The sequence below is a fragment of the Rhinoderma darwinii genome, chromosome 11 (assembly GCF_050947455.1).
Source record: "Rhinoderma darwinii isolate aRhiDar2 chromosome 11, aRhiDar2.hap1, whole genome shotgun sequence".
Classification (NCBI taxonomy): domain Eukaryota; kingdom Metazoa; phylum Chordata; class Amphibia; order Anura; family Rhinodermatidae; genus Rhinoderma; species Rhinoderma darwinii.
In genome coordinates, this window is record NC_134697.1 from 63453355 (window position 1) to 63480697 (window position 27343).

Consider the following 27343-nt stretch of genomic DNA (forward strand, 5'->3'; position numbering starts at 1 on the left):
AAAAATAGTGATCGTTAATATATTGTGTAAATTTGAGGTAACAAATTCGGTGTGATATGGACACATTATTATAAGAGTGCATTATATTTTTTGTCCCAGAGAAGTCCTAGGGTAAGCTGCCGGATTGGAGTTTTTTACTAGTTGATTTGTAAATATTGTCTTATAAAAACATTATGCACAATAATTGCTTCCTGGGGCACAAGCTTAAATTATCATTGAATACTGGCTGTTCATACACTGAAGCATAGATACCTGTACATAACTTATCATTTCGAAATTCGCAAATATATTTCTATTGAATGCTTATTACTCATTCAAAAATACAATTACAAAAATCCACAAATGTCATAAATAAAATTAGCTGGAGCTGATAACGATTGGACACAATAGAAAACAAACAAATAATGAATATATTATGATATATGGTAAAACATGGATTATGAATTCTGCATGAACAATTGTTTTGAGCCATAGCTATTTAGTCAGACTATATTCTGTCCCGAAGACTGTCAATGGATGTATCTTGAATCTATTAAATTGGTACAAAACTGTAAAATAAATGTAAAGTATATAATTGTCCTCTGTTTACAGAAAAAAAAGGAAAGCTATTCTAATACAGCAATGATAAGAACATCTCAGAGCGGAGATAGGAGCTGTGCAGAAATGTGAATTATATTATGCCATTGTGCAATAAAATCAGCATAATACTATAACAACACAAGATGTTGCAAACAATTTCATGCCCTTAAAATAGACAGACTATAATAAAAGATACTTGCTCAGTTTATGCTGGCAGCTTTGTGAAAACATAATTAGAAAATAAATTAATGAGGTTTGATCTGGACAAAAATAAAAATTAATTTAATGCGTTATTAAACTTATATTAAGTCTATTTTGTGTACTTTTCAAAAGAGAAGACCAAAACAAACATTCAATCAATTTGATAAATATATAAAGTCGGAGATGGGAAATAAATTACCATATTTTTCATACTAAAAGATGCACCTGGTTCCAAAAGAATATCTTGATAAATACCCCAAAATGCCTATTTATTGAAAAAGCCGTTTGGCAAATGTATTTTTGCACATATCATGGTAACTAACCAGCAATATTCTTAGTGTCATTTGTTTTTACCCAGCTCAGTTGCATCTGTTCATTTTGAACCATTTTATTATAGGGATGCCGTGTCATGTGATCTCAGTCTGACAACCAGAATAGACCATGTTCTCATGTGTAGACAGGTGGTCAGTTTCTACTTTCTGGCTGACTTCCTATGGACTACAGAATTACATAATCAACTATCAAAACCCTCCTGGCAGCTCTGAGACTGTTCCTCGCCCCACCCAGCTCAACCCTTTTGTTTTTCTGTATGCCCACCCCGACAATGCTGCTGAAGAGATTATTTCTGCCATATATAAGCGACCAGGAGTGCAGTGATATTGCAAGGACTCACTTATCATGAGTTGCTGCAGAGTTATAAAACTCCCCTTACTCATACTAACGGTCTATACTATCTGTAAGTGCTGTGTGCAGAATCTCTAGTGTATTTCTATGAAATGCAGCCTCACACTGCTGTCCCCCGTTTCTAAGAGCGCACATTGAAAAATCCATCACTAGCAGGAGGCAGGGAGACGAGTTGAAACTGCATCACATAATAGACTCTGCTTTGTGATACAGTAGATCTATGTCAGTGATCTACCACTTGATGCCCTTAGATAAGACTCACAACAAGGAAAGGGCAGTGTGATGTGACTCCACCCTCTCTGCAAAGCCAGAGACATGATGGGAAATGTCGGTTGCATTATTGGAACCATATCAGAGGGAAAGAAGGAACCCAGATGGCAGACAACTCATAAATAATCATCAATTAAAACAAAGATACACAAGAGCCTCTACATTATTCTTCAATAATACCCTATCTGCATATACAAGAGCGAAAAATCTGTCACAAGCCCAATGCATTCAACCAAAAGAAAATAAATCTACCGATAATACAAGCTTTAGTCACAATTTCATCACCCGGTACGAGTTCCATTCTAATATAAGAAGAATCTTAAACCATCACTGGTCACTTTTGCTTAATAATCCATATTTAAAGGACCATCTATCTTTTAGACCCAGAATTACACACTGATGACCCAACTTTAAAATCAATACCTTCCTCAGGAGAAATACACAAGATGTAATTTTGGAGTATCCATGTGGCTTTCATTATATAGACCAAAGAACACAACACTTACCAGCCCAAATCAATAAACACTGTTCAAACATCCTCTCTGGTTATGTCGAACACATGAACCGTGAGGCTTCGTCCCACAATTGTGAATTTGAATACTTCTCAGTTCTTAGAAGAAATACAGATACACCATCCTGACAGATTTGATCAAAGATTAAAGAAAAGAGAAATGTACTGGATCTACAAACTGAGCACATTGAACCACAATGGCCCAAATGGGGAACTGGAAAGTATGTTTGACTAGAACATATATTTATGTGGGTTATTGTACCCTATTTTACATTAATAATAACATCTTACTAACAATTACAACTATGTTTTTAGCTATGTATTTTTATTTTCCAATTCATGTATTTTAAGGCGCCTCTTGTTTTATTTTTTTAGTCCAGATTTTCTTTGATACAAAGGAGTTTTCCCCTGTATGACTACAGTTAGTTTGAGTCTCCCATTTTATGCCTGCTCTGCTCTTGTCTGCAGTTGCTACATAGGAGAATTTATATAACTCATTGCTTTTACTAGCATTATTATATTATACCTACTTTCATATGATTTTATTGTTTCCTATATATCTTAAACAGCCTCAATCTCTTTTTGATGCAGAAAAAAACAGGAAAAGTTCATGCAGTTATTGGTCCCTTCATCAGGCCTGAATAATGACATTATAAGACCTGATGAAGGGAATGGTACGGTCTTGAAACACGTAGTCCACACGAATAAAGAAAGATTTACTACTACCCACTGCAACAGTTCCAATTTTGCCTGGTGCCATCACCCAATAACTGCATGAACTTTTTCTGTTTTTACTGAATCAAATTTTATCCCTGTGGTAAGGAGTCGTCCTTCTAGGGATCTCAGGAGGCTGCCGGCACACATCGCTACACCGCTACAATACAGATCCACGACAGCTGCTCCCTTTGTTGTGATGCCTATAACCAGAGAACAGGTGGATTGCTGGGTCCTTTGGTACTAGATGATAGGGATTATTGTACCTATAACGACACTGTCCTTGAGGAGCGCCATTTTTTTCCCCTACCTTCCAGTATCAATCTCTTTTTGTATTTTTTACAATTATGTTTTATGCATTATTCATTTATTTTTAACCCATGCTGACCTTTTGATCTTTTACTTTTGGAGCCCTTTTTAGGTCATTATAAGTATGTGCTGTGTTTGCATGTTTTGTATATGATTTCTGTGGTTTGAAAAAGGCAATTGCTTCCTGATATGCACGGCGTTTAAGATCAATAAATGGATTAAACGTTCTACTACTTCTGTTCCTCTCATCGATGGGAAGTGCTGTCCAGGCATTTTTTGCCCTTTCTCTGCTACGGTCTCTTCGCTGAAGAGTGTTCTGAAAATATTAGATATTCTGGAGACTGCAGCACTCATTCTGACACATTAATTGAGGTTGTTGTGGCTTCACACAATCCGGCAAGGTAAGCAGCCAAGCTATTGTTGCTTAAGACCCATATTTATTTTCATACATATTGCCCTATGATAGACTTTACTTGTTATTTATAGTTCTATAAGGCTACATTTAGACGACCATATCCGATTTGCACGTGTAAGAAACAAAGCGTTTTTCCTGCATTTCATGTTTGTGTGTGCTGCCTATTGGCATCAGTGCGTCTTGTGTGCGGCATGCGTATTTCTCATCCGTGCAAGCACTTTTTTTATCTGCTTTTCTATGTAACTGATGCGTCAAACATGGACAGCACACGGATGTCGTTCGTGTACTATTCGTGGTTTTCACGCACCCATAGACTTCAATGGGCGACTAGGTACGTGAAAACGCACCAATATAGGACATGCAATGAGTTTCAGGCAATGGACACTCACTGCGAGAAAACTCACACATATCTGCATAGCCCCATTGATATGAATGGGTCCGTGTGCTGTGAGTTATTTCAACGCACAGCACACGGACGAGTATTACGCTCGTCTGAATGAGCCCTAACTCTCTGACTTTAGATTTAACTTTAAACTAGAGAAACACTAATTCATTATTATTACCAACACATTTGCTGTCTCTCGACAGCCTAAATAACACATATTATTTAAATTTGCAATTAATTCTTCTAAGTAAGATACTTGTTTATACACATTACTATGATGAATGTTGTTTAAAAACAATTAACACACTTTTATTTCCTAATACATGTCATCAATATTAAACACACTTCATTAAAACTGTATTGTTAAAAAAAAAGAACAGTATTAACTTTTACCTATATTTATTTGCAGTGGCTCTGGCTACATAGTAACTAATAGTCATGCGTGAATCGTCACAATATGAATTAAATTATTTCCTTTTAGGGAAAATAAACTCACAAATGTAATAACGGAAGTCACATTGCGATGGAGATTTACGCAAAACCTTAAGCTGCTGTGGAGCCCTAACCTAAAGGTGACCATGGGCTTACAGAGGGAGCCCCTTTCCACTGTAAATCCCTTAGATGCTGCGGTCGCTATTATCCACAGCATCTAAGGGGCTAAACGGTTGGAATTGGAGTTGGAGTTTCCTCTGATTCTGTCAGATACAGCAGACGCTTGGCTATCATTAGACAGCCGAGCACCTGCTACTCACAGCACAGAACATATATAATGTGTTGATAAACTTCTACTTATATTTTGTGGGGGAGGGAAAAAACAGTAAATCCGCCATTGTTTTTTTAAATTTTTACACTATGCGCCGTAAAGCATAAGTAATGTGTTATATTTTTTCTATGGGTTGCTATGATTGTGTCAGGACCATATATTGATTCTTTTTATTATTTACTATTTTTTAACAGTAAAATAATGTAACATTTAAAAAAAAAAACACGTTTCTTTTGGGGCGAGACTTTTTTTTTATAAACTTTCTTAAACTTATTGTTGCCATTTTTTTTTTTTTGTACTGCTAGGGTACTTGAAGCTAGAATAACTTGATCACTGGAAAAATGCTAGTATTCCAAAGCATTATTGTCTGTTCATTTCGCACTGACAGGCACTCTATGGGGCAATACTTCTGGTTGGGCCTAAAAGTCAGATAACAATGGCAGACCAGGGGGTCTTTGTTAGGCTCTAGCTGCCATGGAAACCCATTGGCACCCTCAAATCTTGTCATGGGATGCCAATTGAATGACAGAGGAGACCCCCTCCCATTGCAGCTATTAACCACAGCATCTAAGGGGATAAACTGCTGGGATCAGAGTTATCTCCACTCCCAGCAGTTGCGGCAGGACCTTGGCTGTGTATTACAGCTGTGCTCCCGCCGTGATCTAATGAATATAGTAGGCAGTACCAACGACATTGAAGCAACCGACATATCCACCACTGGTTGTTAATGAGTTAGGCCATAAAAAGCTACACAATTGTGATGGTGACAAATTAATAACACTAGCATTTTAATACAAGTAAAACGTTAGTAAACTAACTTTATTGCAAACTGGTATGATGCAAAACACTAGGCTATTCCTTAACTTGCATGACAATTATAGCTGTTCTTGTCATACTATACCCTTGTATTTGTACTGCCCTCTATGGTAGGAATCTTAAATACACTTACCTTATGAAAACCCCATAAAATAGATTGCACAAATATATATAGGTAAAGCGTACCTAACTTTTCAGAATAAGCTATCATATATGTGTACATAAGGAATAACACTATTTCTGGCCATCATATGACTTGTATTCTGATTATTATTATAATTTTTTTTAGCAGTTTTCCCCTCTGCAGATTCTATCTGCAAATCTCAGTTTTCTTTGAGATAGTGGGTCGAGCCTAGCTACTATCATATCTTCTATACACACTACACACAAAGCAGGTCCACTATTTTTCGTTAGCACACCTTTAGGCCTCATTCACACAAACATATTTCACACCTGTGTGCTATTTAAATAACTGACAGCACACTGACCAATGCAATTCAATGGGGCTATTCATATATCCATGTGTTTTAATGGATAATGTGTCCGTTGCGTGAAACTCACAACATGTCCCATTCTGGTCTGTGTTTGCGGATCAGACCCACCTGTCTATAGGTGCGTGAAAAACATGGCACAACATCCTTGTGCTGTCCGTTTTTCAAGTATCACTAGCTCAAGAAATGCAGAGAAGGAAAAAAAAGTAAAACCAGGAAGTGCTTGCGGAGGAGAAACACGGACGAGAAAAACGTATGAGACATGGAAATCACACTGATGCAACAAGGACAGTCATATTCTAGAAAAACTACATGTTTTTTCCCAGATGCAAATTGGACACGCTCATGTGAATAAGGCCGCAGAAGCAGAATGGAGGAGATTATACAGCAGTTATAAGAAGTGTAGCTGAGAATCCATCGATGTGAGACATATCTTATCAGAAGCTGCAGCACGCCTGCATCCCTCACTTTGTTCCCTCCTCCTGCTCGCCATCCCCTCTCTATAGACTTCTATGGGTATCATGTCTGTGTCTATCACTCTGATCCTACTCCCTTCTCCTGTTCCTCCCTCCCTCTCCATGGACTTCTATGGGCAGAAAGGGTCTGTGTTTGCGTCTCTGCTCCTGCTCCCTTTTCCTGCTCCCCCCATAGACCTTCATGAGCAGGCTGTGAAGAGACAGCCCCCCCCACTTCCTGCAGTCCATCGCCGCTGCTCTGTAACTAGAGATGGATTTTGCTGGACAACAAGGGGTGAACAGCAGATAACAGGCAGGGCGACACCTAGTGGCAGTAACTTCACACAGAATTTGCATGGATAAAACAACTGAATTAACAGTAAGTAAATTACACAGTTGATATATATCAGGTATACTATTAGATTAGCATAAGTTGTTTGACAAGTTAGTATATATTTAAGCTATTTTTTTTTAACTCTACAGTAGATCTCTATAACAAGATTCATTGGTGTCACAGATGGTGCAGTAAAAATGAATCTATGTATTGAGGATCTTTTATTCATGTAACGAGTCCTTTTGGTTTGCAAATCAGAAAGGGAACTCCATTTGTGGCATGTAGTAGAATGATTGAGTAAAACTAGCCATTAAATGTCTAAAAACCTCCCCATAAACCTGCACACTGATAAGGATTGTGCATCATATTGTCAGTCCAGTTATACACACCCGCCCGAACTAAACTTGAGCGCAGAGAGATGCTCTGGCACGCTGGGCAGTACTATTGCCGTGGCAACCATATGATGTTTGCGTTAAATTCTAACTAATCAGACCCGTGCCTATACGTGGCGTGCACGAGTGTCTCTCAACATTCATTGTTAGTTTGGGCGGGAGAGTATAACTGGACTCACACTTTAATTTTTATGAAAGCAACACAATAGTTTTTCTGAACTGCAGACCTCATATACCCATCAACTGATCAAGTTTTGAGTATTTCTTTAATCTAGTCTTTCATGAATAACAATTCGCCATAATCGATGTGGTCACATAAAGCACTCACGGTATATGTTGGGTCAAAACTGAGATACTAGAGTTACAATTAGAAAAATATTTCTGCTTTTTTTCCAGAAACATTACCACACTTGTCCATGGGATGTGTCTGGTATTGCAGCTCAGCTCCATTAGAGTGAATGGGGCTAATGGCAATACAACTCATAACCTGTGGATTGATGTGGCACTATTTTAGGAAAAAAGCAGATATGTTTTTCTATGAGGATGAAGCTGTTTACATAGAAATCAATTGTAAGGAATCAGCAATTTCCAGAGGTATTTGCTCAATGGGAAATCTTTAAAATGTGGCCTGACTGTAGATAGACTGTTACATCAAAGCAATTCTTAAAAAAATAAAGTACTATGTGTTCAATAAAAAATTAAATGATCAAAGTACCATATCAATGTGCTGTTCTTTATGGAATCAAAGCAAATCATCTTATGTTAATTTACAGTGTAAACTAAAAATGCAAAAAAGGACTGTACAAGTGATTCATTGTCTTGTATAACCCTTGTCCTTATGCTCCTCAAAGTAGCTGAATTGATTCTCTGACCATCGACTCCCTTATTTTTCATTGTTCTGTAAAGGTGTTAAATCAATGGATTTGCAGAAAGGTCCTTGAGAAACATTACTGGATAAAGCATAATAAAGTAAAACGACAATCTTTCTGAACTGCACTCCGCTCTTTTCTTCGTGTTTAAGTGCAGATTGTAATTTTATACTAAGCAAATGCAAGAATTTTTTTAAAAAAAATACAATATTTTGGATTATTATATTCCATAGTAATATTGACGTTGATGTTTATACATTCACTTACAAAATACAAAGGCCAAAATTGTTAGACAACCAAAGTTATCCTTTAACCATGCAATGGAATCAGAAACCTGTTTAGAGGCTCTTCACATCTGCGTTGGAAGCTCCGTTAGGGGCCTCCGTCGCAGATTTGGCAGAAATTACCGGAAACAATAGCGCAGCCTACTGCGCTATTGTTTCTGGTAAATGGACGGGCACCCCAACAGGAAGCCGAAGGAACCCATTAAAGTCAATGGGTTCCATCAGATGCCGGTGATGTCGGTGTTGCAACAGAACTGCTGCGTCCGGCATTCTCTTGTTCTGCTTCTCTGATGGAGTAGAACAGCGGAATGCCCTTACGCGGATGTGCACAGTTCACAAATAAGAGGCAAGACATAAATGCTCTGCCCTACCTCAGAGATTCTTCTCCACTGTTTCAAGTGCCAACAAAACAAATTAGTCCTTATTAATATACTAGTCACTTCAAACCAATGCCTCCCTAAATCGAATGGAGGCCATTCTACCCAAACCAGGCCTTGGATAAAAGAAAAAAGATCTGGCAGCACTCCGGATAAGAATGTAAAAAAACGTAGAGATTTAGTCAACCAACATTGAGGTTGAATAAATCACAATTTTTTTACATTCTTATCCGGAGTGCTGCCAGATCTTTTTTCTTTTATCTGAACAATCCTTGGATCGGGATTACTAGCTGGGCACCCGCCTTACTATTTACACCTTTGAGTGCTGCTGCTTTTCTTAGTTTACAAACCAAGCTTTGAATAGACAGAATAGACAGGTCATCTTTTAGACCAGAATAACTGTAAACGTATGCACAAATTACTATTAGAAAAATTACAATGAGACAACATAAAAAAGAAAATGAGGAATGAAATTAAAGTTTTATGGGCAGAATATGGAAACGTCATTATCAAAATCAGTAAAATTGAAATGCAAACCTACCGTAGTGACATCCGAATCTGGTGGTGTCATTTCTACCAGATTAATAAGGTATGGTTCATCTTTCCACTGAGGTGCATTGTCATTTATGTCCAACAAAGTGATATTTACCTAAAATAACAAAAACATTTGGTATATAGCACATTATTTACCCATTAAACACATATGCTGGAAAAGCTTACAACCAACATATCTGTGTGTCAAATTCTGCAGAAATAAGTCGAGTCTGGTAGAAGTTGTCATGGCATTCTGGGCCGGATAGAGAAGAAAAGGGAACGTGAACGACTCCAATCAGAGAAGACATCACCTTTAAGTCACTGTATGTAATTGTAGTGTAATCACTTATATGGTCAGCAAAGCGCTGTGTAGGACTGATACCTACCACTTTATGGTCACTGTATGGTCGTAATATTGGTCTCTGTACAGTGGTTTTTATACAGTAACAGTATGGTGGTATTATTCAGTCACTATGTGGTGGTAATTTGTGGTCATGGTGTGACGATATTAGTAACAGTATGGTGGTATTATTCAGTCACTATGTGGTGGTAATATGCGGTCATAGTGTAGCGTTATTATTCAGTAACAATATGGGGTATTATTCAATCACTATGTGATTATGGTGTGGAGGTATTATTCAGTAACAGTATGGGGGTATTATTCAGTCACTATGTGATTATGGTGTGGGGGTATAATTCAGTAACAGTATGGGGGTATTATTCAGTCACTATGTGGTTATGGTGTGGCGGTATTATTCAGTAATAGTATGGGGGTATTATTTAGACCTTGCATAGTGTTAATATTCGTAATTTTGGCTTATAATAGTGAGTTGTGTTCAGTAACAGTATGGGGGTATTATTTAGACCTTGCATAGTGTTATTATTGGTAATATTGGCTTATAATAGTGAGTTGTGTTCAGTAACAGTGTGCAGGTAATATTTCATCTGGTATAGTGGTATGATTTAATAACTGTGTATGTCTATAAATATTTTGTTTGCGTGATAGGGGAGACATATGCTTTGGGTCTTGCAACACTCCTAGAGGCACTAAAAATCAGCTCTGCAGCTTAATACAATAATTCAGCATTTGGGCCGACACTTAATTTTGCCAAGGGCCACACAATGTCTAAAACCGGTCTTGCTGCGTTTAAAGGAAATGCTAAAGAAAATCCAGAAGAGATGAGAAAAATGATAAATCATGTCTCGACTACAAAGCATTTTCTTTGGGATTCGATAAGACCTCACTCACTGAGAGCTTTTTTTTCTATATGAAAACTTAAAAGAATTATACAAAGGTACAGCAACAACTAATTGGGGAATTCACAAAAGACCTTAGAAGGACATTCAGGTAACTGCAGGCCAAACTATCTTTATTCATAATCTTATAATCAGCAAACTCTGATCCCAGCTGTTTAACCCCTTAGATGCAGTAGTTAATGCTAACCGCAGCATCTAAGGGTTTAGACAGAGAGAAGCTCCCTCTGTCACTCCATCAACTCCCGCGACACGATCACGGGATGCCGATGGGTTGCTATGGCAGACGGGTAATTGTCCCCAGGTCTGCAATCTTAGTACTCCTCTTATGGCTCTTGGAGTACGGTGAAACAATACAAATGATTTTCTAAAAATAAAAGCGTTCTCATTGTGCAAAAGGAGGAAAACAAAGAAAACTATATAATCATATGGACCCGCAGAGTAAAGTTCATGTCTTTTATACTGCACAGCGAACGCCGTAAAAGCAAAACCCAAGAAACAAGAGGATTTACTTTTTTCTTCTACCCAACCTCTTCATATGCGACCGAAAAAATGTAATCCTTGACACAAAAGCCATTTTAGGCCAGATCATCAAATCTAAGTGTAGATAGACATAGGAAACCTGTGCTGTATAGATACATTAGAATAACAGCAAAGGGACTTTCTTCTGCCTAGACTTCCTTCATCAAAAATATTTGCCATTTCTAGGTTATCACCACTGCTGAAGCAAGGTAATGTAATAAGCTGAGCTGTGTTATTCCTTGCACAAATTAATTACACGTGGTAATTAAAATGTCTTTACACTTCCCTCTAGAAAACTGTTAATTGAATATCATAGTGATGTGCCCTGTACCGTGCTCCTGTTTTCCACATGAGCATGTTTGTGGTAACACATCTCTATTAATATTTATTACACTGTATTAAAACAGAAATCAAACCTCTCACACATAATATATTTACATTTAGACAAAGCTCTGCAATGGCAGCATATCATAGAAGCAATGCGCTCAGTGCTCTATGCCATGGTAAAAAAAACATTACACTAAATGCAAAAATGTGCCTAAAGGCCTTCTTCACACACAGGATTTTTTGCCAATATAAAATGCACCAAAAAATGCTTCTAAAAACACTTGCGTTATTAAAATGTAACATGCGTTTTTTAAGGCTTTTTGTACACACTTTTTTCTGGCGTTTTTGAAGTCCTATAGAAAAGTCTACGGGAAAAACTCCTGAAAATATGCCATAGCCAGAGCATACTGAGTTTGTTAAAAAAATTGCCACGGACCATAAAATTGACTTAAAAACCCGAAAAAACAAAACGCAGTCGCATATAGTACATTTGATATTAGACTATAGACTTTAATGTAACATCTGGCAGCACTAAAAAAATGCTGCAAAAAACACCATTTAAAATGCCACAAGAAACGCACAAAAACGATGTGTGTGTGAATCCAGCCTTAGGGATGTTTTCTTTTGCAGTTATGTTGCACTAGACTGGAATTAGCAGTCAGCAGCAAGGCTGTACAGGAATATATTAAGAGTTTTCTTGGCACCCAGCTTTTTCCAAAGACTCGGTCAGGTGATGTTTAAAGGTACTAGAAAACTCACCATTCATTAAATAAAATTTGTAGAATAGTTTTCGGAATATCTTTAAGTGCTAAGGCCTCATGCACCCGACCATGCAGTATTTACAGTCAGTAAATACTGCACGGACGGGCCGCGGAGTGTGCATTCTCACAGTAATAAGTGTAGGAGCACGGTCCGTAAATGCAAAAAATAGGACATGTCCTATTTGCGGGTCATTTCTACGGCCCGGACAGACCCCATAAATATATGGGAAGGTGTCCGTAGCCAATAGAAATAAATGTGTCAGTATTTTATGCGTAATTACGGATCTGTAATTGGGGATAAAAACTACGGTCATGTGCATGAGTCATAAGTAGTAGATGTTTCCCAGCCCAATAGACTTATTTTAAAAAAAAAAGAGCTTTGAAGGATTTGAAAAATCATTTGAACCCTCTTAGTATTACTATTAATATGAGAAGACTGAGAGGTGGCACAAGTATGATACAGTTCAAATCTCAATGAACACTTTAGAAGGGCCACTTAGTGAGTGTGGATGCCATGAACAGCTTACAATTACAGGTCCCTCCTACTCAACTAACTGTACTGGTGGACTCAATATTAAGGATCCTTCAGAGCCGAAGAATGATTCAGTTTGGTTATTATTGGTTACACCCAAAAAAAAAATATTTGTGTTGTTTCAATGGAACATGTCTCTTGTATTTATTTTTCTTTTTTAAACTACTATATTGCCAAAGAAATTCAACAAGTAAGGCCTCGTTCACATCTGCGTTGGGGTACCGTTCTGAGGTTCCGTTGGAGCTTTCCGTCAGAACGGGCCCCTTAACAGACACAAACTGACACAGACGGAAACCAGAGGTTACCGTTTTCATCACCATTGATTTCAATGGTGACGGATCCGGTGCCCATGGTTTCCGTTTGTATTTGTTGTGCAACGGACGCATCATTTTGGCGGAAGCAATATAACATTTTAGTCACATGTTACCATAGAACCTTCTTCCATGCATTTGGGGAGTCTGCCACATGTTGTTTGGTGAACTCAGTTTTTCTTAAGCAATGGCTTTTTTTCTGACCACTCTTACATGAAGCCTACTCTGTGGAGTGTACGGTTTCATAGTGGTCCTATGGACAAATACATCCATCTCTGCTGTGGATCTTTGGAGCTTTAGTATTATCGATGGTGTCTTAGTTGAATTTCTTATTAATGCCCTCCTTGCTAGGTCTGTGAGTTTTGGTGGGTGGCCTTCTCTTGTCAGGCTTTTAGTCATGCCATATTGTTTCCGTTTTGTTATAATGAACATAATGGTGCTCTGTGGGATGATCAAAGTTTTGTGGATTTTTTTTTTATAACCTAACCGTGATCTATATTTCTCCACAACTTTATCTCGGACCAATTTGGAGAGCTCTCTGGTCTTCATGTTGCTTGTTTTTCATAGCAAAATGGGTGAAAACATGTGTACTCACAACTTTTCCATTTTCCAACTTTTCCATTTTTTTTTTACAATTCCTCTGCATCAATTTGGACTGTTTTGTCAGGTCCATTACATAAAATCTAATTTAAAATCAATTTAATTCCAGGTTGTTATGCAACAAAACAGGAAAAACACCAAGGGAAGTGGTGTGAATATTTTCGCGAGCACTGTAATCTAGAGAATATCTTGAGGGAAATCTGATTTTGTTAGTACTGTCATTTTTATGTGTAATATGAAAGTGAATTTCTGATTATTGTTCAGAAAAGAGAAATACAAAAAAAAGTTCTTTACATGCTGCAGGATGGGAATGGTAGGATTAAGGAATATACACTATCATATACAAAATAAAGTGTGTAAACAGGTTTTGAGGAGCAAGCAAATCTAACTTTAAAGAGTGTTAAGGTTCTGTAGAGGTGAAGGCATTCATAGCAGGTAAAGCATTGTCTAAAATCTTAAAAAATAATAAATCAGTTTTATGATTGACATTCAACAGTCTATGACCCAATGTGTTATAATAATGTGAAGCTGTCTTTTCGTATGCCGATATAATATCCAGCATTTATGCCCTAATAGAAGAGTTTATCACCAGTTTCTGCAGCAAGTTGTTGCTGTTGTCACCAAGGAATGACTATAAATGGAAACGGAGGAAGTGAGTCAATTCATGTTTTGCCTTTGGTTTATTCTTTGGATGGTAAAACCAGTTTAGAATCTTGATCACTGGGAAGGGAAGTGTTAATAATAATGTCAATTCTAAGGTTTAATTCATGTGAAAAGAAGTGAAAAAGGTATTAAATTTCTAAAACTAGAGGGCGCTACACAGGGGCCCAAATATAGGGTTGTTAAGGACCTCAACCACATCTATCCTTAGCCAACTTAAGAGTAAAGGCTCTTTTACATCGGCCGATAAGTGGACGGTGCAGCAAGCGCCAATCAACGAGCTATAGATGGGGAGTAGCGGTCATTACTCTGATCGCTCCTCCCCATACATTATTATCATGTCGGCAGCGCGTGCCCCTGTTTAGACGGGTAGACGTTCCCTGATAATCGTCCAGTGTAAAACACCCTTAAGAGCTCACAGTACGAAAGTGCTGTTTATGTTCTGTTTGTGAGAGTCAGAGTGCTGAGGAGGAACCACAGTTACTGTATTAGTTGCTTTAGAGATTAGATAGGTGTTGAACAAACGAGGTAGTGCCCTATGTGTGAGCTAGGCTGTTTATTATTTTCTAACCTGAAGTCATTTGAAATCTGAATAAAAGCGGATGGATGTTCACCTCTATGGAGTTTAATTGGCACACGACACCACAAACCAGAAAGCAGCTACGTTTGATGATAAATTACCCTCATGTGGCACAGGACATATTATGGATCTCTAAACTAAGCTTTATTTAAACTTAAAGCAAATATACAGCTGTGAGCTTAAAAAATATATATAATTCAGTGATTCTTAAAGGTGTTATCCTAGAAATGCTGTTAAAGCGGTTTCAAAGTAATTTTCAGTGTTTCTACCACTATGTGTCCCTTGGTGCTGCTGCTATTCTGTGCCGCTGGGGGCAAGCTCTGGGATGAATCAGTCTCTTTCTTCCTTTGGTAGCGGACACGTCCATTAATTTCCTGCAGACAGGGGCGCATCTGCCATGAGGCGAGTTGAGCCTCCCTCCTCAGGTCTCGCCAGCTAGTGACATTGGAGGGGGGCGGTTCCCGCACTTGCATGATGAGAAGGAACTAACCAAGGACATGCCACTTCTCAAAAGCGCTGGGTTGTTCTGTCTGTGAGGGCAGAGGAGGGTCTGGCAGTGGACTTAGTTATAGCAGAGCTGTAGCAGTGACAGGCGGCATATACAAGATTATAAAGAACTAGCCCAATGTCAAGCTGGTTCTTTAGTTTATTCTTGTATGTGCCACTGGTCTCCGCCAATACATTTTTACTACCCTCCCTAGTATGTGCCGGCCAGCCCTGCTAACACCCCCTCATTAACCTTAGAGAGGAGGTGTCAGTGGCACATACAAGATTGAACTAAAGAAGAGAACCAGACCATCAGTGGGAGTTACTTAGTAAGGAGGTGTGAGGTACATAAAAGACAAAAGAACAGCCTGGCTGCTAAAAGCAGAGGAGTGAAGGGGTTTGTTGAACTAGTTTGCTGGCAGCAAGAGGGAGCAGCCAGGAAGTTAGTCACACATTAACAGATCTGGGCCTCCACCAAAAAATAACTAAATTAAACTTTATTTATAGGCACTCACGGACACAACGAAAAGTGAGTCAGTACGCCTGTCCTGACTTTTCCTTCTCCTGTCCCCACCACAGTTTGGTGCTTGAGGGATCTGTGGCGGAGTGGAGTCTGGTGGCGTGCAGACAGAACAACACCATAGTCTGCATCAAAGAAGTGTACTTTTTGCAACCGTTTAGGTGCCCAGTTGGAAGGTTCTTTTTGTATCTGTATAACTTCTTCACAGGATAGGCTTTCCAGCATCGAATGGTTGCCTAGGAAAATGGACCGGCCTCTCTCCAGGTTGAATCTCCCACCATCATTTTTAAACTTATGGTGATAAATGCCGCTCACAGCACATTGAAGGTACACTTTAACATCAGAACAAAAGAACTACACATCCTTATCTGTAATATAATAGTCCGCTTGAGGAAGGGGAAGATAACCAAAATGTTGCGCATGTCCTTGTCTGAGGGAGGAAGGGAAATTGCCTCAACGTCGATGTGGATTGCTAGCAAGAACTTTCAATATCAGAGATAAAATGTTTGTATTATTTCAAAAGAAGAATACAGCATTAATGTGTTTATTTCTACACTTTTGAATGGTTCTTGTGGGCGCTAAACACATGCATGTTAATTAAGTGGATCTGGACTGTATGTATGTACTGAGCTTGGTTCTGGTACCATCTTTATTTACTAAGCTTGATTCTGGTACCATCTTTATTTACTAAGCTTGATTCTGGTACCATCTTTATTTACTAAGCTTGATTCTGGTACCATCTTTATTTACTAAGCTTGATTCTGGTACCATCTTTATTTACTAAGCTTGATTCTGGTACCAACTTTATTTACTAAGCTTAGTTCTGGTACCATATTTATTTACTCTGCTTGGATTGGATGCAGTATTTATGTACTGAGCTTAGTTTTGGCACTGTATTTATGTACTGAGCTTTTTCTGGCACTGTATTTATGTACTGAGCTTTTTTCTGGAGCTGTATTTATGTTCTAAGCTTTGCTGTACATATTTACTGAGCTTAATTCTGGTGCTGTATTGATCTTAGTTTTGGTACTGTATTCATGTACTGAGCTTGGTTCTGGTAGTGTATTTATGTACTGAGTTTGGTTCTGATGCTGTATATATGTCTACTGAGCTTTGTTCTGGTGCTGTATGTATACAAGGAGCATTGTTCTGGTGTTGTTTTTATGTACTGAGTTTGGTTGTGATGCTGTATTTATTTATTGAGCTTAGCTCTGGTACCCTATATATGTTATGAGCTTGGTTCTGGCCAGTATTTATGCACTGTGCTTTGTTCTGGTACCATATTTATGACTCGAGCTTGCTTCTGATACAGTAATTATCATTTGAGCTTTGTTCTGATACAGTAATTATGTAATGAGCTTGCTTCTGGTCCTGTATTTATAAATTAAGCTTGTTTGTGATATAGTATTTATGTACTGAGTTTTGCTCTGATACAGTATTTATGTAATGAGCTTGGTTCTAATATAGTATTTATGTAATGAGCTAGGTACTGGTGCAATATATATATTTTTTGTTACTAAGCTTAGTTCTTGTACTGTAATCATTTACAGTGCTTGCTCCTAGTGCCATAATTATAAACTGAGAAAAAAAGCAGTATACTTTTCCTAACTCTCCCTCCTTCTTCCAGTGCCCACTCGTAAGGACAGTGCATGCTTATGATGCTGAATATGCACATATAGGTCTATAATGGATGAGTGTGATATAGTGAATGAGGATAGGTAGGTATATAATGGATGAGTGTAACATAGTGAGTATGGTGGGTATGGATATCTTTTATCTGCAGGTAAGCAATACACTGCTGAATTTACGCAGCATGTGATCAGGTTTTTTTAAATAAATCCTATACACTTGTATTAACCCCTTAATACCGAAGGTATTTTAAGCCTTAATGACCAAGACATTTTTTAAGATTTTCCATCGTCGCATTCAAAGAGCAAGACCTTTTTTATTTTTCCGTTTTTTGCGTGACAAGTTGTATTTTTTAAAAGCATCATTTTGGGGTACATATAATTTATTGATTAACTTTTTATTGACTTTTTTGGTGGGCTAGTGTAAATAAAACGGACATTTCACCATTCTTTTTTGCATCTTAAATTTACACTGTTTACTGTGTGGTATAAATAACATATGGTAATAACTTTATTCAGCGGGGCGTTACGATTGCGGCGATACCATATTTATATAGGTTTTTTATGTTTTACTGCTTTTACACAATAAAACCACTTTATTACAAAATTATTTGTTCTGTCACAATATTTTAGGAGTCATAACTTTTTTATTTTTCCGCCGATGCAGCTATATGGGGCTCTTTTTTTACAGGACGACAAGTTATTTTTATTGATACCATTTTGGAGTACATGCGACTTTTGAATAACTTTATTTGAAAAAAATTTGGATGCAGGATAAACAGGTTAATAGCAATTCTGGCATTGTTTTTTTAAATTTTTTTTACAGCGTTCACCGTGCGGGTTAAATAATGTAATTTTTTTTATAGTTGGGGTTGCTACGGGCGGGGCAATATCAAATATGTGTAATTTTTTACTTTTTTTCATAATAAAGTATTTTGTAGGGTGAAAAAGTGGGTTCTTAATTTTTTTTTTACTTGGGACTTTTGTTTATTTATTTATTTCTACATTTATTCAACTTTTTTAACTTTTTTTTTAGTCCCACTAGGGGACTTTACTGTGCGATCTTTTGATCACTTTTATAATACACTGCAATACTCCTGTATTGCAGTTTATTATTGCCTGTCAGTGTAAAACTGGCATGGCCTAACAGGCAATCACTAGAGGCAGACCTGGGGGCCTTTGTTAGGCTCCTGGCTGCCATAGAAACAATTGACACCCCATGATTACATCACGGGATGCCAGTGGGGTTAGAGAGGGAGCCCCCTCCCTCTAAGGCCTTATGCACACGAACGTTGCAGTTCCGTGTGTCATAAGTGTTTGGTGCGTGGATGCGTGATTTTCACGCATATGCCATCCTTATGACACGCGGTTTTGATGTTTAGAAAAAGAAATGAAGGAGGTGGTTTTATTTTTCCCTTCATTTCTTGTTCTACTATTGCGCGACTCACGCGCAGCGCACGGAAGTGCGTCCGTGTGCTGCACGACACCCATTGACTTCAATGAGTGCGTGATGCGCAAAACACGCTTAAGTATAGAACATGTAGTGAGTTTTACGCAGCGGACACATGCTGCATGAAAATCACGGACTGTCTGAACGGCTCCATTGAGTTACATAGGTCCGTGCAACACGCGCAATTTTCACGCGCGTATCACGGACGTGAACTATGCTCGTGTAAATAAGGCCTAAAACCACTTAGATGCGGTGCTCGTTATTGAGCGCCTCATCTGAGGGGTTAAATATGATCGAACACCACCGCTATTCGCAAAAGACAGGAGCTCCCTGCCCGATGCAGGAAAAGTTCTTCTGAAGTGCCAAAGTGAAAAGGCGGCGCTTCAGAAGAACTACCCCGAACGGCCGCCGTAAAAAGGCTATACAGCGGTCATTAAGGGGTTAAATGGATTTCCACTATGTCTGAACCTAAAAGTAAAAAAGGTTTTTTTCAGTTGCTATCTGTGGATGTATTCTACACCCAACCCTCTGGTGCAGGAAGGGGGAACCATTTCACTGTTCGCCTCCGGCAGCAGAAAGGCTAGGTGGACCCCTGCCTTCAGGGCCAACATCAGGGCCATACTGGCGGTACTGCTGTCAGGGGCCCAACTATGAATTCTAAAAACAGGGGCCCTCTCTCCGCCGCAGGAATTCATTTGCGAACGGCAGTGGGACCCTTATCATTTCACTTTGTTGAAAGGATCAGGTCCCATCACACAGTCGGGGCCCGTTCTTTACACCAAAGTAAAACCATAAGAGTCCGCTAGAGATAAAATGTTCACATAATGCCCTCCTCCTTCACCGCGGCGTGACAGCATGCGGGGAGGAGACATGATGAATAGCGCGGCAGCAGGAGTTTTGAGCTCAGAGTATACGTCAAGCAGGAACAGAAGTTTTCTGACACAGTGAGTAAGCAATGTCTGTGTCAGGCTGCTGATGCCCAGAGTCTTCTCAAATAATCTCCTCCTGCCCCTATAGAAAGCAAATATCTTACCCATATATGTATTATATCCTCTTAACACTGCTGCATAGGATTGTATTAGCAGCTGCTCTTAGGACAGCTCTCTTATCTCCTGTGCTGTGTAAACCAGAGGTTTATTGTCAGGTGTTACACAGCACAGGAGATAAGACAGTCCTCGGTAAGAGCTGCTAGTGATACAGTGCTGTGCTGCAGTGTTAAGAGGATCTAATACAGACATAGGTAAGATATTTTCTTTCCATGGGGGGGGGGGGGGTTAGATAATGGCGGTAGGGAGATGGTATTGGGTGCGGAGGGAAATGATGCTGGAGTGGGAAGGAGATAATAATGGGGATGACACTGGAGGAGGGCATTATACTCGGGGGATGATAACTGGGGGAAAAGAGATGATATCTGAAGGAAGTGGAGAAATTATACCTGGGGAAGGAGAGCGAATCCCTGGGAGAAGATTGTACATGGGGAGGGGGAGAGAGCTTATGCCTGAGGTGGGGAGTGACATAATACCTAAGGGGGTTGGAGAAGAGACAATACATATTATTTTTGTATTGTAAACTTATCTTTACTGCCCCCTCCTCCCTACACAGCCCAGGCAATTTATTTCCCCCCTCCCACTTAACAAAGAACCTGTCAACTACTGTGTGTCACCTGCCCCCACAAAGCCCCTGCCAAGATGTGTCTCCTCACTGCTCGCTTAACTAAGAGCCCCTTAATCTGTGTGCTCCCCCTGCTCATACCACCTAGTGTCTACTCCCTGCCACTTGGCATCTCCACCTTGCTACTGCCTTCTTTCCCTTACCGATGCCATGTTACCTCGCACCTCCACCCTGCCTCCACCACATAGCCACCTTCTGTCATGCTCCACTTACCACAGAGACATAATTCCATGTAGTTATATAAAGCCACCCCTAGAAAATTGAGCATTTCTCCAACAAAGCCCTCAGCAAATAATCCCCACCAATAAATGTTATGTTATTCAACTCCCATATCCACTAGATGGAACTTTAAAACTCTGAATGAAAAGTCTAAACTCTAGCGGCAGGTAGGGGTCTGGTGGAAAGGTGTGTGAATTAATTAATAGGTCTGGTCTAGGGTCTGATTTTCTTTCTGGTTTGGGGTCTAAAATGATTTAGAGGTTTGGTGTTTGAATTCATTTTGTTGTGTGGTTTCGACACAGATGACGTGTGTGCTGCATGTGAAGGGAATGCAAAAACATCATACAGGTGTGCCGTGGTGGTGGGAGATCTTAGGGACTGCAGAAGCCAGAACTACATCTTGGTGAGCGACTCTGCTGTGCACAGGCAGCAGCTTCAGTGCAATGAATTTTGTTTATGTTGCCCCCTACACCCCGACAGAATCTTTGCACATACACTGTTTCCCTTTTTGCCCCCCATAGAGCTGCTGTTTCTTTCCTGTCACTTCACAGAGCCCATGACAGGTTGCATCTGCCCCTGGCCAACCTCCCACCCGTGCCACTTTAAGTTCTCCCAGCCCTCTACTCCCCTTCTTCCACCGAGCCCTGGCACTTAGTCTCTCCCCTTTGCTCTCTGATAACACCTCCTGTCTATGCCCTGCCCCTCCATAGAGACCCTTGTAGTTTGCTTTTCATTGTGCCCTCCCTCCCTCCCTTTTACCCACCGCACCCGATAATGAGAGTGGGTGGGGGCCCAGACTCCTTGTCTGTATGGGCACAGAAGTTCCTAATGGTGGCCCTGCCTGCCTTCAGATAACATGGGATCCAGAGTAGTGAAGCTATATACTGTGTGACAGTGTGACATCCACAGTATGCACTGCCTTAGAAACTAATAAAAAATATAATGAAATAAAAGAATAAATACTGAGTGGGCATGTGCATGGTTCCTATCTGCTGTCAGTAAGCAGAGGTTTACAATCCTAATAAACCTAGGAGTCTCCTCAGCTATGCTGCCATTATACTGCAGAGGCTCTGTACCTTTCCTGACAAGCAGGGAAGAAAGCTATTTATATTGGCTGTTCTGCAGTGAACAGATAGCAACTATGTAGAGACCTGGCTGAGCAGACAGTGGCGGAGCATGCGTGTCCACCAGCTCTCAGCGCAGTAGGTGGATGTGCCCATTGCTGTACACTTAGAATACCAGGTTTTGTGAGTAATGTTTATTTAACAGCATGTAAATGTGTTTTTTTTATGATCTATACAATGTATATGATATTTAATGGTGTGACTACCCCTTTAACTGCTATTTATTTTGCTCAGTGCTGTCTGCTTGGTTGCCTTCAGCTTGATATAATGCCTAAGGAGAGTCTGTGGCATTTTTAAATCCACTACCTAGACTGTGTCTCTCCCAACTGCAGCTCTGCCTCTTCAGATTGGCTGCTGTGTATAAACGTAAGTCCACAACAGGCTCACCATGAAGCCTGTGCGTGGAAAGCTGGTTTCAATTACAGCGAGGGCAGAATGACTATAAAGTAAAGACGACTAAACCAACAATGAGAAAAAGATGATTATATTAAAGGCAAAAAACCTTAGTAAATGGAAGCCCGGAGAGTCTATTTAATTGACTATGAAATTCAGCAATTAAGGTAAAAAGTAATCTAGGATGAAATATTGTATTGTTACAGGTCTTCAAGAAAGAACATTATAAAGCAAAATAATATTAAATATGAGTTCAAGTGATTTACAACTGTGGAAATGGTGAACGTATAGAAGCCATATGAACATAAACAATATATATATTATTTCACCTTTCAACATTGCATAGGAAGGGTAGTAATAACAAGAAATGACGGTGGATGCTAATAAAAAATTCCTGTACGGTACTGGGTGCCAAGTGTTACATACTGTAAGTGATATGCAAAGATGTACCAAAGAAGACAAAACCGTGTGAATAGATAGTACCTGCACACCAAAATATCAAATATATGTAAGCTTTATCTAGATACAAAAAACATACAAGACATTTCATAATGTAAACATTTAAATATGTTTTTAAATATCTTGTGTTACACAAAGGTTGGCATTTGTCGAACTTGTCCTTCTTTGGTACATTTTTGCTTAGGAAGAGCGATGTTATGCTGGGATCTGGCAGCAGACTCCCTGCACATTGGTCCTCTTAGCGGGGCACTTGCTCCAGCACAATCTGCTATAAATCTCCTGGTGCACAGATCCTAATATTTGACGAAACGAATCCACAATAGTGTAATATTCAAGAAAATGAAAGATGTAGTTTATTATATTCATAATGGTATACAACATCAAATGCATTAAAAGCAGCATGCCAAGTGTTTGCCCTACCATAGGTTTCACCTGTTTCCGCGTCTTCTGAAAGTGTACCAATAACTTCCTAGCAGATTATGCTGGAGCGTTTGCCCCAATAGGATGAGCAATATGCAAGCAGACTGCTGCCTGTACAAACCACAGATCCCAGCATAACATTGTTTGACATTTACTATTGCAAATACTGCATGTGAGGAGAGATTAGAGGGTGATATCAAGAGTGATATTTCTCTTCTTAAAGAGGCTCTGTCACCAGATTTTGCAACCCCTATCTGCTATTGCAGCAGATCGGCGCTGCAATGTAGATTACAGTAACGTTTTTATTTTTAAAAAACGAGCATTTTTGGCCAAGTTATGACCAGTTTTGTAGTTATGCAAATGAGGCTTGCAAAAGTCCAAGTGGGTGTGTTTAAAAGTAAAAGTCCAAGTGGGCGTGTATTATGTGCGTACATCGGGGCGTTTTTAATACTTTTACTAGCTGGCAGTTCTGATGAGAAGTATCATCCACTTCTCTTCAGAACGCCCAGCTTCTGGCAGTGCAGACACACAGCGTGTTCTCGAGAGATCACGCTGTGACGTCACTCACAGGTCCTGCATCGTGTCAGACGAGCGAGGACACATCGGCACCAGAGGCTACAGTTGATTCTGCAGCAGCATCAGCGTTTGCAGGTAAGTAGCTACATCGACTTACCTGCTAACGCCGATGCTGCTGCAGAATCAACTGAAGCCTCTGGTGCCGATGTGTCCGACACGATGCAGGACCTGTGAGTGACGTCACAGATCTGCACTGCCAGAAGCTGGGCGTTCTGAAGAGAAGTGGATGATACTTCTCGTCAGAGCGCCCAGCTAGTAAAAGTAGTAAACACGCCCCGATGTACGCACATAATACACGCCCACTTGGACTTTTACTTTTAAACACACCCACTTGGACTTTTGCAAGCCTCATTTGCATAACTACAAAAATGGTCATAACTTGGCCAAAAATGCTCGTTTTTTTAAAATAAAAACGTTACTGTAATCTACACTGCAGCGCCTATCTGCTGCAATAGCAGATAGGGGTTGCAAAATCTGGTGACAGAGCCTCTTTAAGCAGTATTGAGCGGTAAAGTACTATAAACATCGTTATTCTGTTGAAATTTGGAATATAGAGAATAGCTGCAGCAAATAGTTTTATAACCCATATGTATTAAAGAAGAGTCAAAATATACAACAGTATATGGGCTCTTTAACCCCTTAATGACCGGGCATGTTTGTACCTTAATGACCAAGCCAGATTTGTCAAATCTGGTATGTCTGACTTTATCAGAGAATAACTCTGTGAAAGTTTTGAATATCCAAGTAATTCTGACATTGTTTTTTCGTCACATGTTGTACTTTATTTTAGTGGTAAAAGTAGACTGATACAATTTGCGGAAATTAATTAAAAAATAGAAAAATGGAAGAAATTTTGTAAAAATTACCATTTTCCCCTATTTTTAACTGCAATATGTCACATATGTACACACATACTGTACAATTTTTTTAATTAAATATATATTTCTATCTCTTTACTCCATTTTGGCAGCACTTTTGAAAAAATAAAATAAATTTTCAGCAATTTAGAGGACTTACAAATTGAATAATAATTTTATAAATTTTGAAGTACATTTTGTTTTCCTGCACCAAGCCAGGTTTTCAGAGGCTCATAGGTGTCAGAATGGTGGAAACCCCCACAAATGACCCCATTTAGAAAACTAGACCCCTTAAGGTATTTACCTAAGGGTATAGTAAGTATTTTGACCCCACAGTTTTTTGCTAAATTTAATACATAGCAGGTGAAAAAAAAAAAATTCACTTTTTTTCATAAAAGTATCAGTTTGAAGACCAATTTCTTTGTAAAGCGACCATGAGAATGAAGAAACACACCACAAAATCTATCACCCTGTTTCTCCTGTTTTCAAAAATACCAACATTGTGGCCCTAATGCGCTGCCTGGACACACGGCAGGACCCAAAAGGAAGGGAGCACCCGGAGGCTTTCAGGACTCATATTTTGCTTGAAAATGTTTTAGGCCCCAATGTACATTTGGAGAAGCTTTGAGCTGCCAGAATGATAGAAATTCCCCATAAACGACCCCATTTCGAAAACTAGACCCCTTAAGGTATTTATCTAGGGGTATAGTTAGCATTTTGACCACACAGATTTTTCGCTAAATATATTGAAATTAGTCTGTAAGAATTAAAATGTACTTTTTTTCTGAAACAACATAGAAATTTTTATTATTTACAAGGAATAACGAAGAAAATGCACCCCAACATTTGTAAAGCAATGTCTCCCGATTACGACAATACCCCATATGTGGTAATAAACTGCTGTTTGGACCCACAGCAGGGCTCAGAAGGGAAGGAGCGCCATTTGGATTTATGATTTTGCCGGAATGGTTTTCGGTGCCATGTCGCATTTGCAATGCACTGGAGGGACCAAAACAGTGGAAACCCACCAAAAGTGACCCCATTTTGGAAAAACCTTCAAGGAATTTTTCTAGGGGTATAGTGAGCATTTAGACCCCACGGGTCTTTTGCAGAGTTTATTAGAATAAGGGCGCGAAAATTAATATCAACATTTTTTCTACTAAAATGTTGCATTTTCTCATTTTCACAAGGGATAAAGGAGGAAAAAAACAACCATTTTTTTATAAAGCAATTTCTCCCGAGTACGCAAATACCCCACATGTTGTCATACGTTTTTTCATTAGAAATGAATTAACCCTTTCAGGACTGATCCATTTTTTGCTTTCATATTTTAGATTTTCACTCCCCGCTTTCCAAGAGCCATAACTTTTTTATTTTTCCATCAATAGAGTGGTGTGAAGGCTTATTTGTGGCGGGACAATCTGTAGTTTTCATTGGTACCATTTTGGGGTACATGCGATTATTTTTGATCACTTTTTATTCAATTTTTTTGCAATCCTGAGCAAAAAACAGGAATTCTGACACCGTTTTTTAGGTTTTCTTTTTGCGGCGCTCACCATACGCTATAAATTACATTTTTACTTTATTCTGCGGGTCGGTACGATTACGGCGATACCATATGTATATAGGTTTGGTCCTTTTTTTTAGCGTTTGCACAAAAAAATGACTTATTTGTAAAAAAAAAAAATTCTGTGTCACCATATTCTGAGAGCCATAATTTTTTAATTTTTTAGTCAAAAAAGCTGTGTAAGGGCTTGTTTTTTGCGGGACGGATAGAAGTTTTTATTGGTACTATTTTCGGGTACTTGTGACTTTTTGATCACTTTTTATTCTTTATTTAGGGAGCGGTGGTGACCCAAAAAATTGCGATTCTGTCCTAGTTTTTTATTGATTTTTTTTGGGGTGTTCATCGTGCGGGAAAAATAACATTATAGTTTTATAGTTGGGTTCGTTACGAACGCGGTGAAAGTCTTATTATAGGAAAAAAAGCATTTAGTGTTTATAGAACTTATAACTTTTATTTTTACACTTTTTTTTAAAACATTTTTATTACTTTTTTTACTTTTTTAATTTGTCCCACTAGGGGACACTTAGACTTGCAGCTTTGATCGCTGCTAGAGTACATTACACTACACACGTAGTGTAATGTACTCTAACTGTCATTGTGACGTGACTGTCACACTGACAGGAAGCAGAGGAGGAACGGCCGGAGGCTGTTCCTCCGAGGCTTCCGTGCATGGCAACCCGGAGGTCATTATCAAGCATCGGTAGCCCCCACGATCACTTTGTGGGGGCTGCTGATGTGCTTCAAACCACTTAAATGCGGCGACGGCAATCCGTCGCCGCACTTAAGGGGTTAACTGCCGAAATCAGCGGCGATGGTCCGCTGTCCGGCAAGACTGATGTCTCAGCTGTCAGGGACAACTGTCAGCGCGGGTCTGTCACTCTGTGTTTACACAGAGTGACAGTTTGAAATGCGGACGAAAACGAACGTCATGGTGCGGGAACTAGCAGCCGACCAGGACGTGCATTTTCGTCCTTGGTCGTTAAGGGGTTAAATAGTTGTGAACTGTAAAACATTAATGAAAGAAGTGCCTCATAGTGCAGAAT

The 27343-nt window shown here is 39.2% G+C and overlaps 1 protein-coding gene across 3 annotated transcripts in view; it reads right to left on the reverse strand.

Annotated features, from left to right (window-relative positions):
* The window catches only part of CDH23 (cadherin related 23), an 818455-nt gene that overhangs the window by 226197 nt on the left and 564915 nt on the right, over positions 1–27343 (reverse strand). For all 3 annotated transcript variants that reach the window (XM_075841683.1, XM_075841681.1, XM_075841682.1), the window contains exon 21: positions 9391–9498. In XM_075841683.1, the coding sequence (XP_075697798.1) occupies positions 9391–9498 (108 nt within the window). The remainder of the gene's footprint in view (positions 1–9390; positions 9499–27343) is intronic.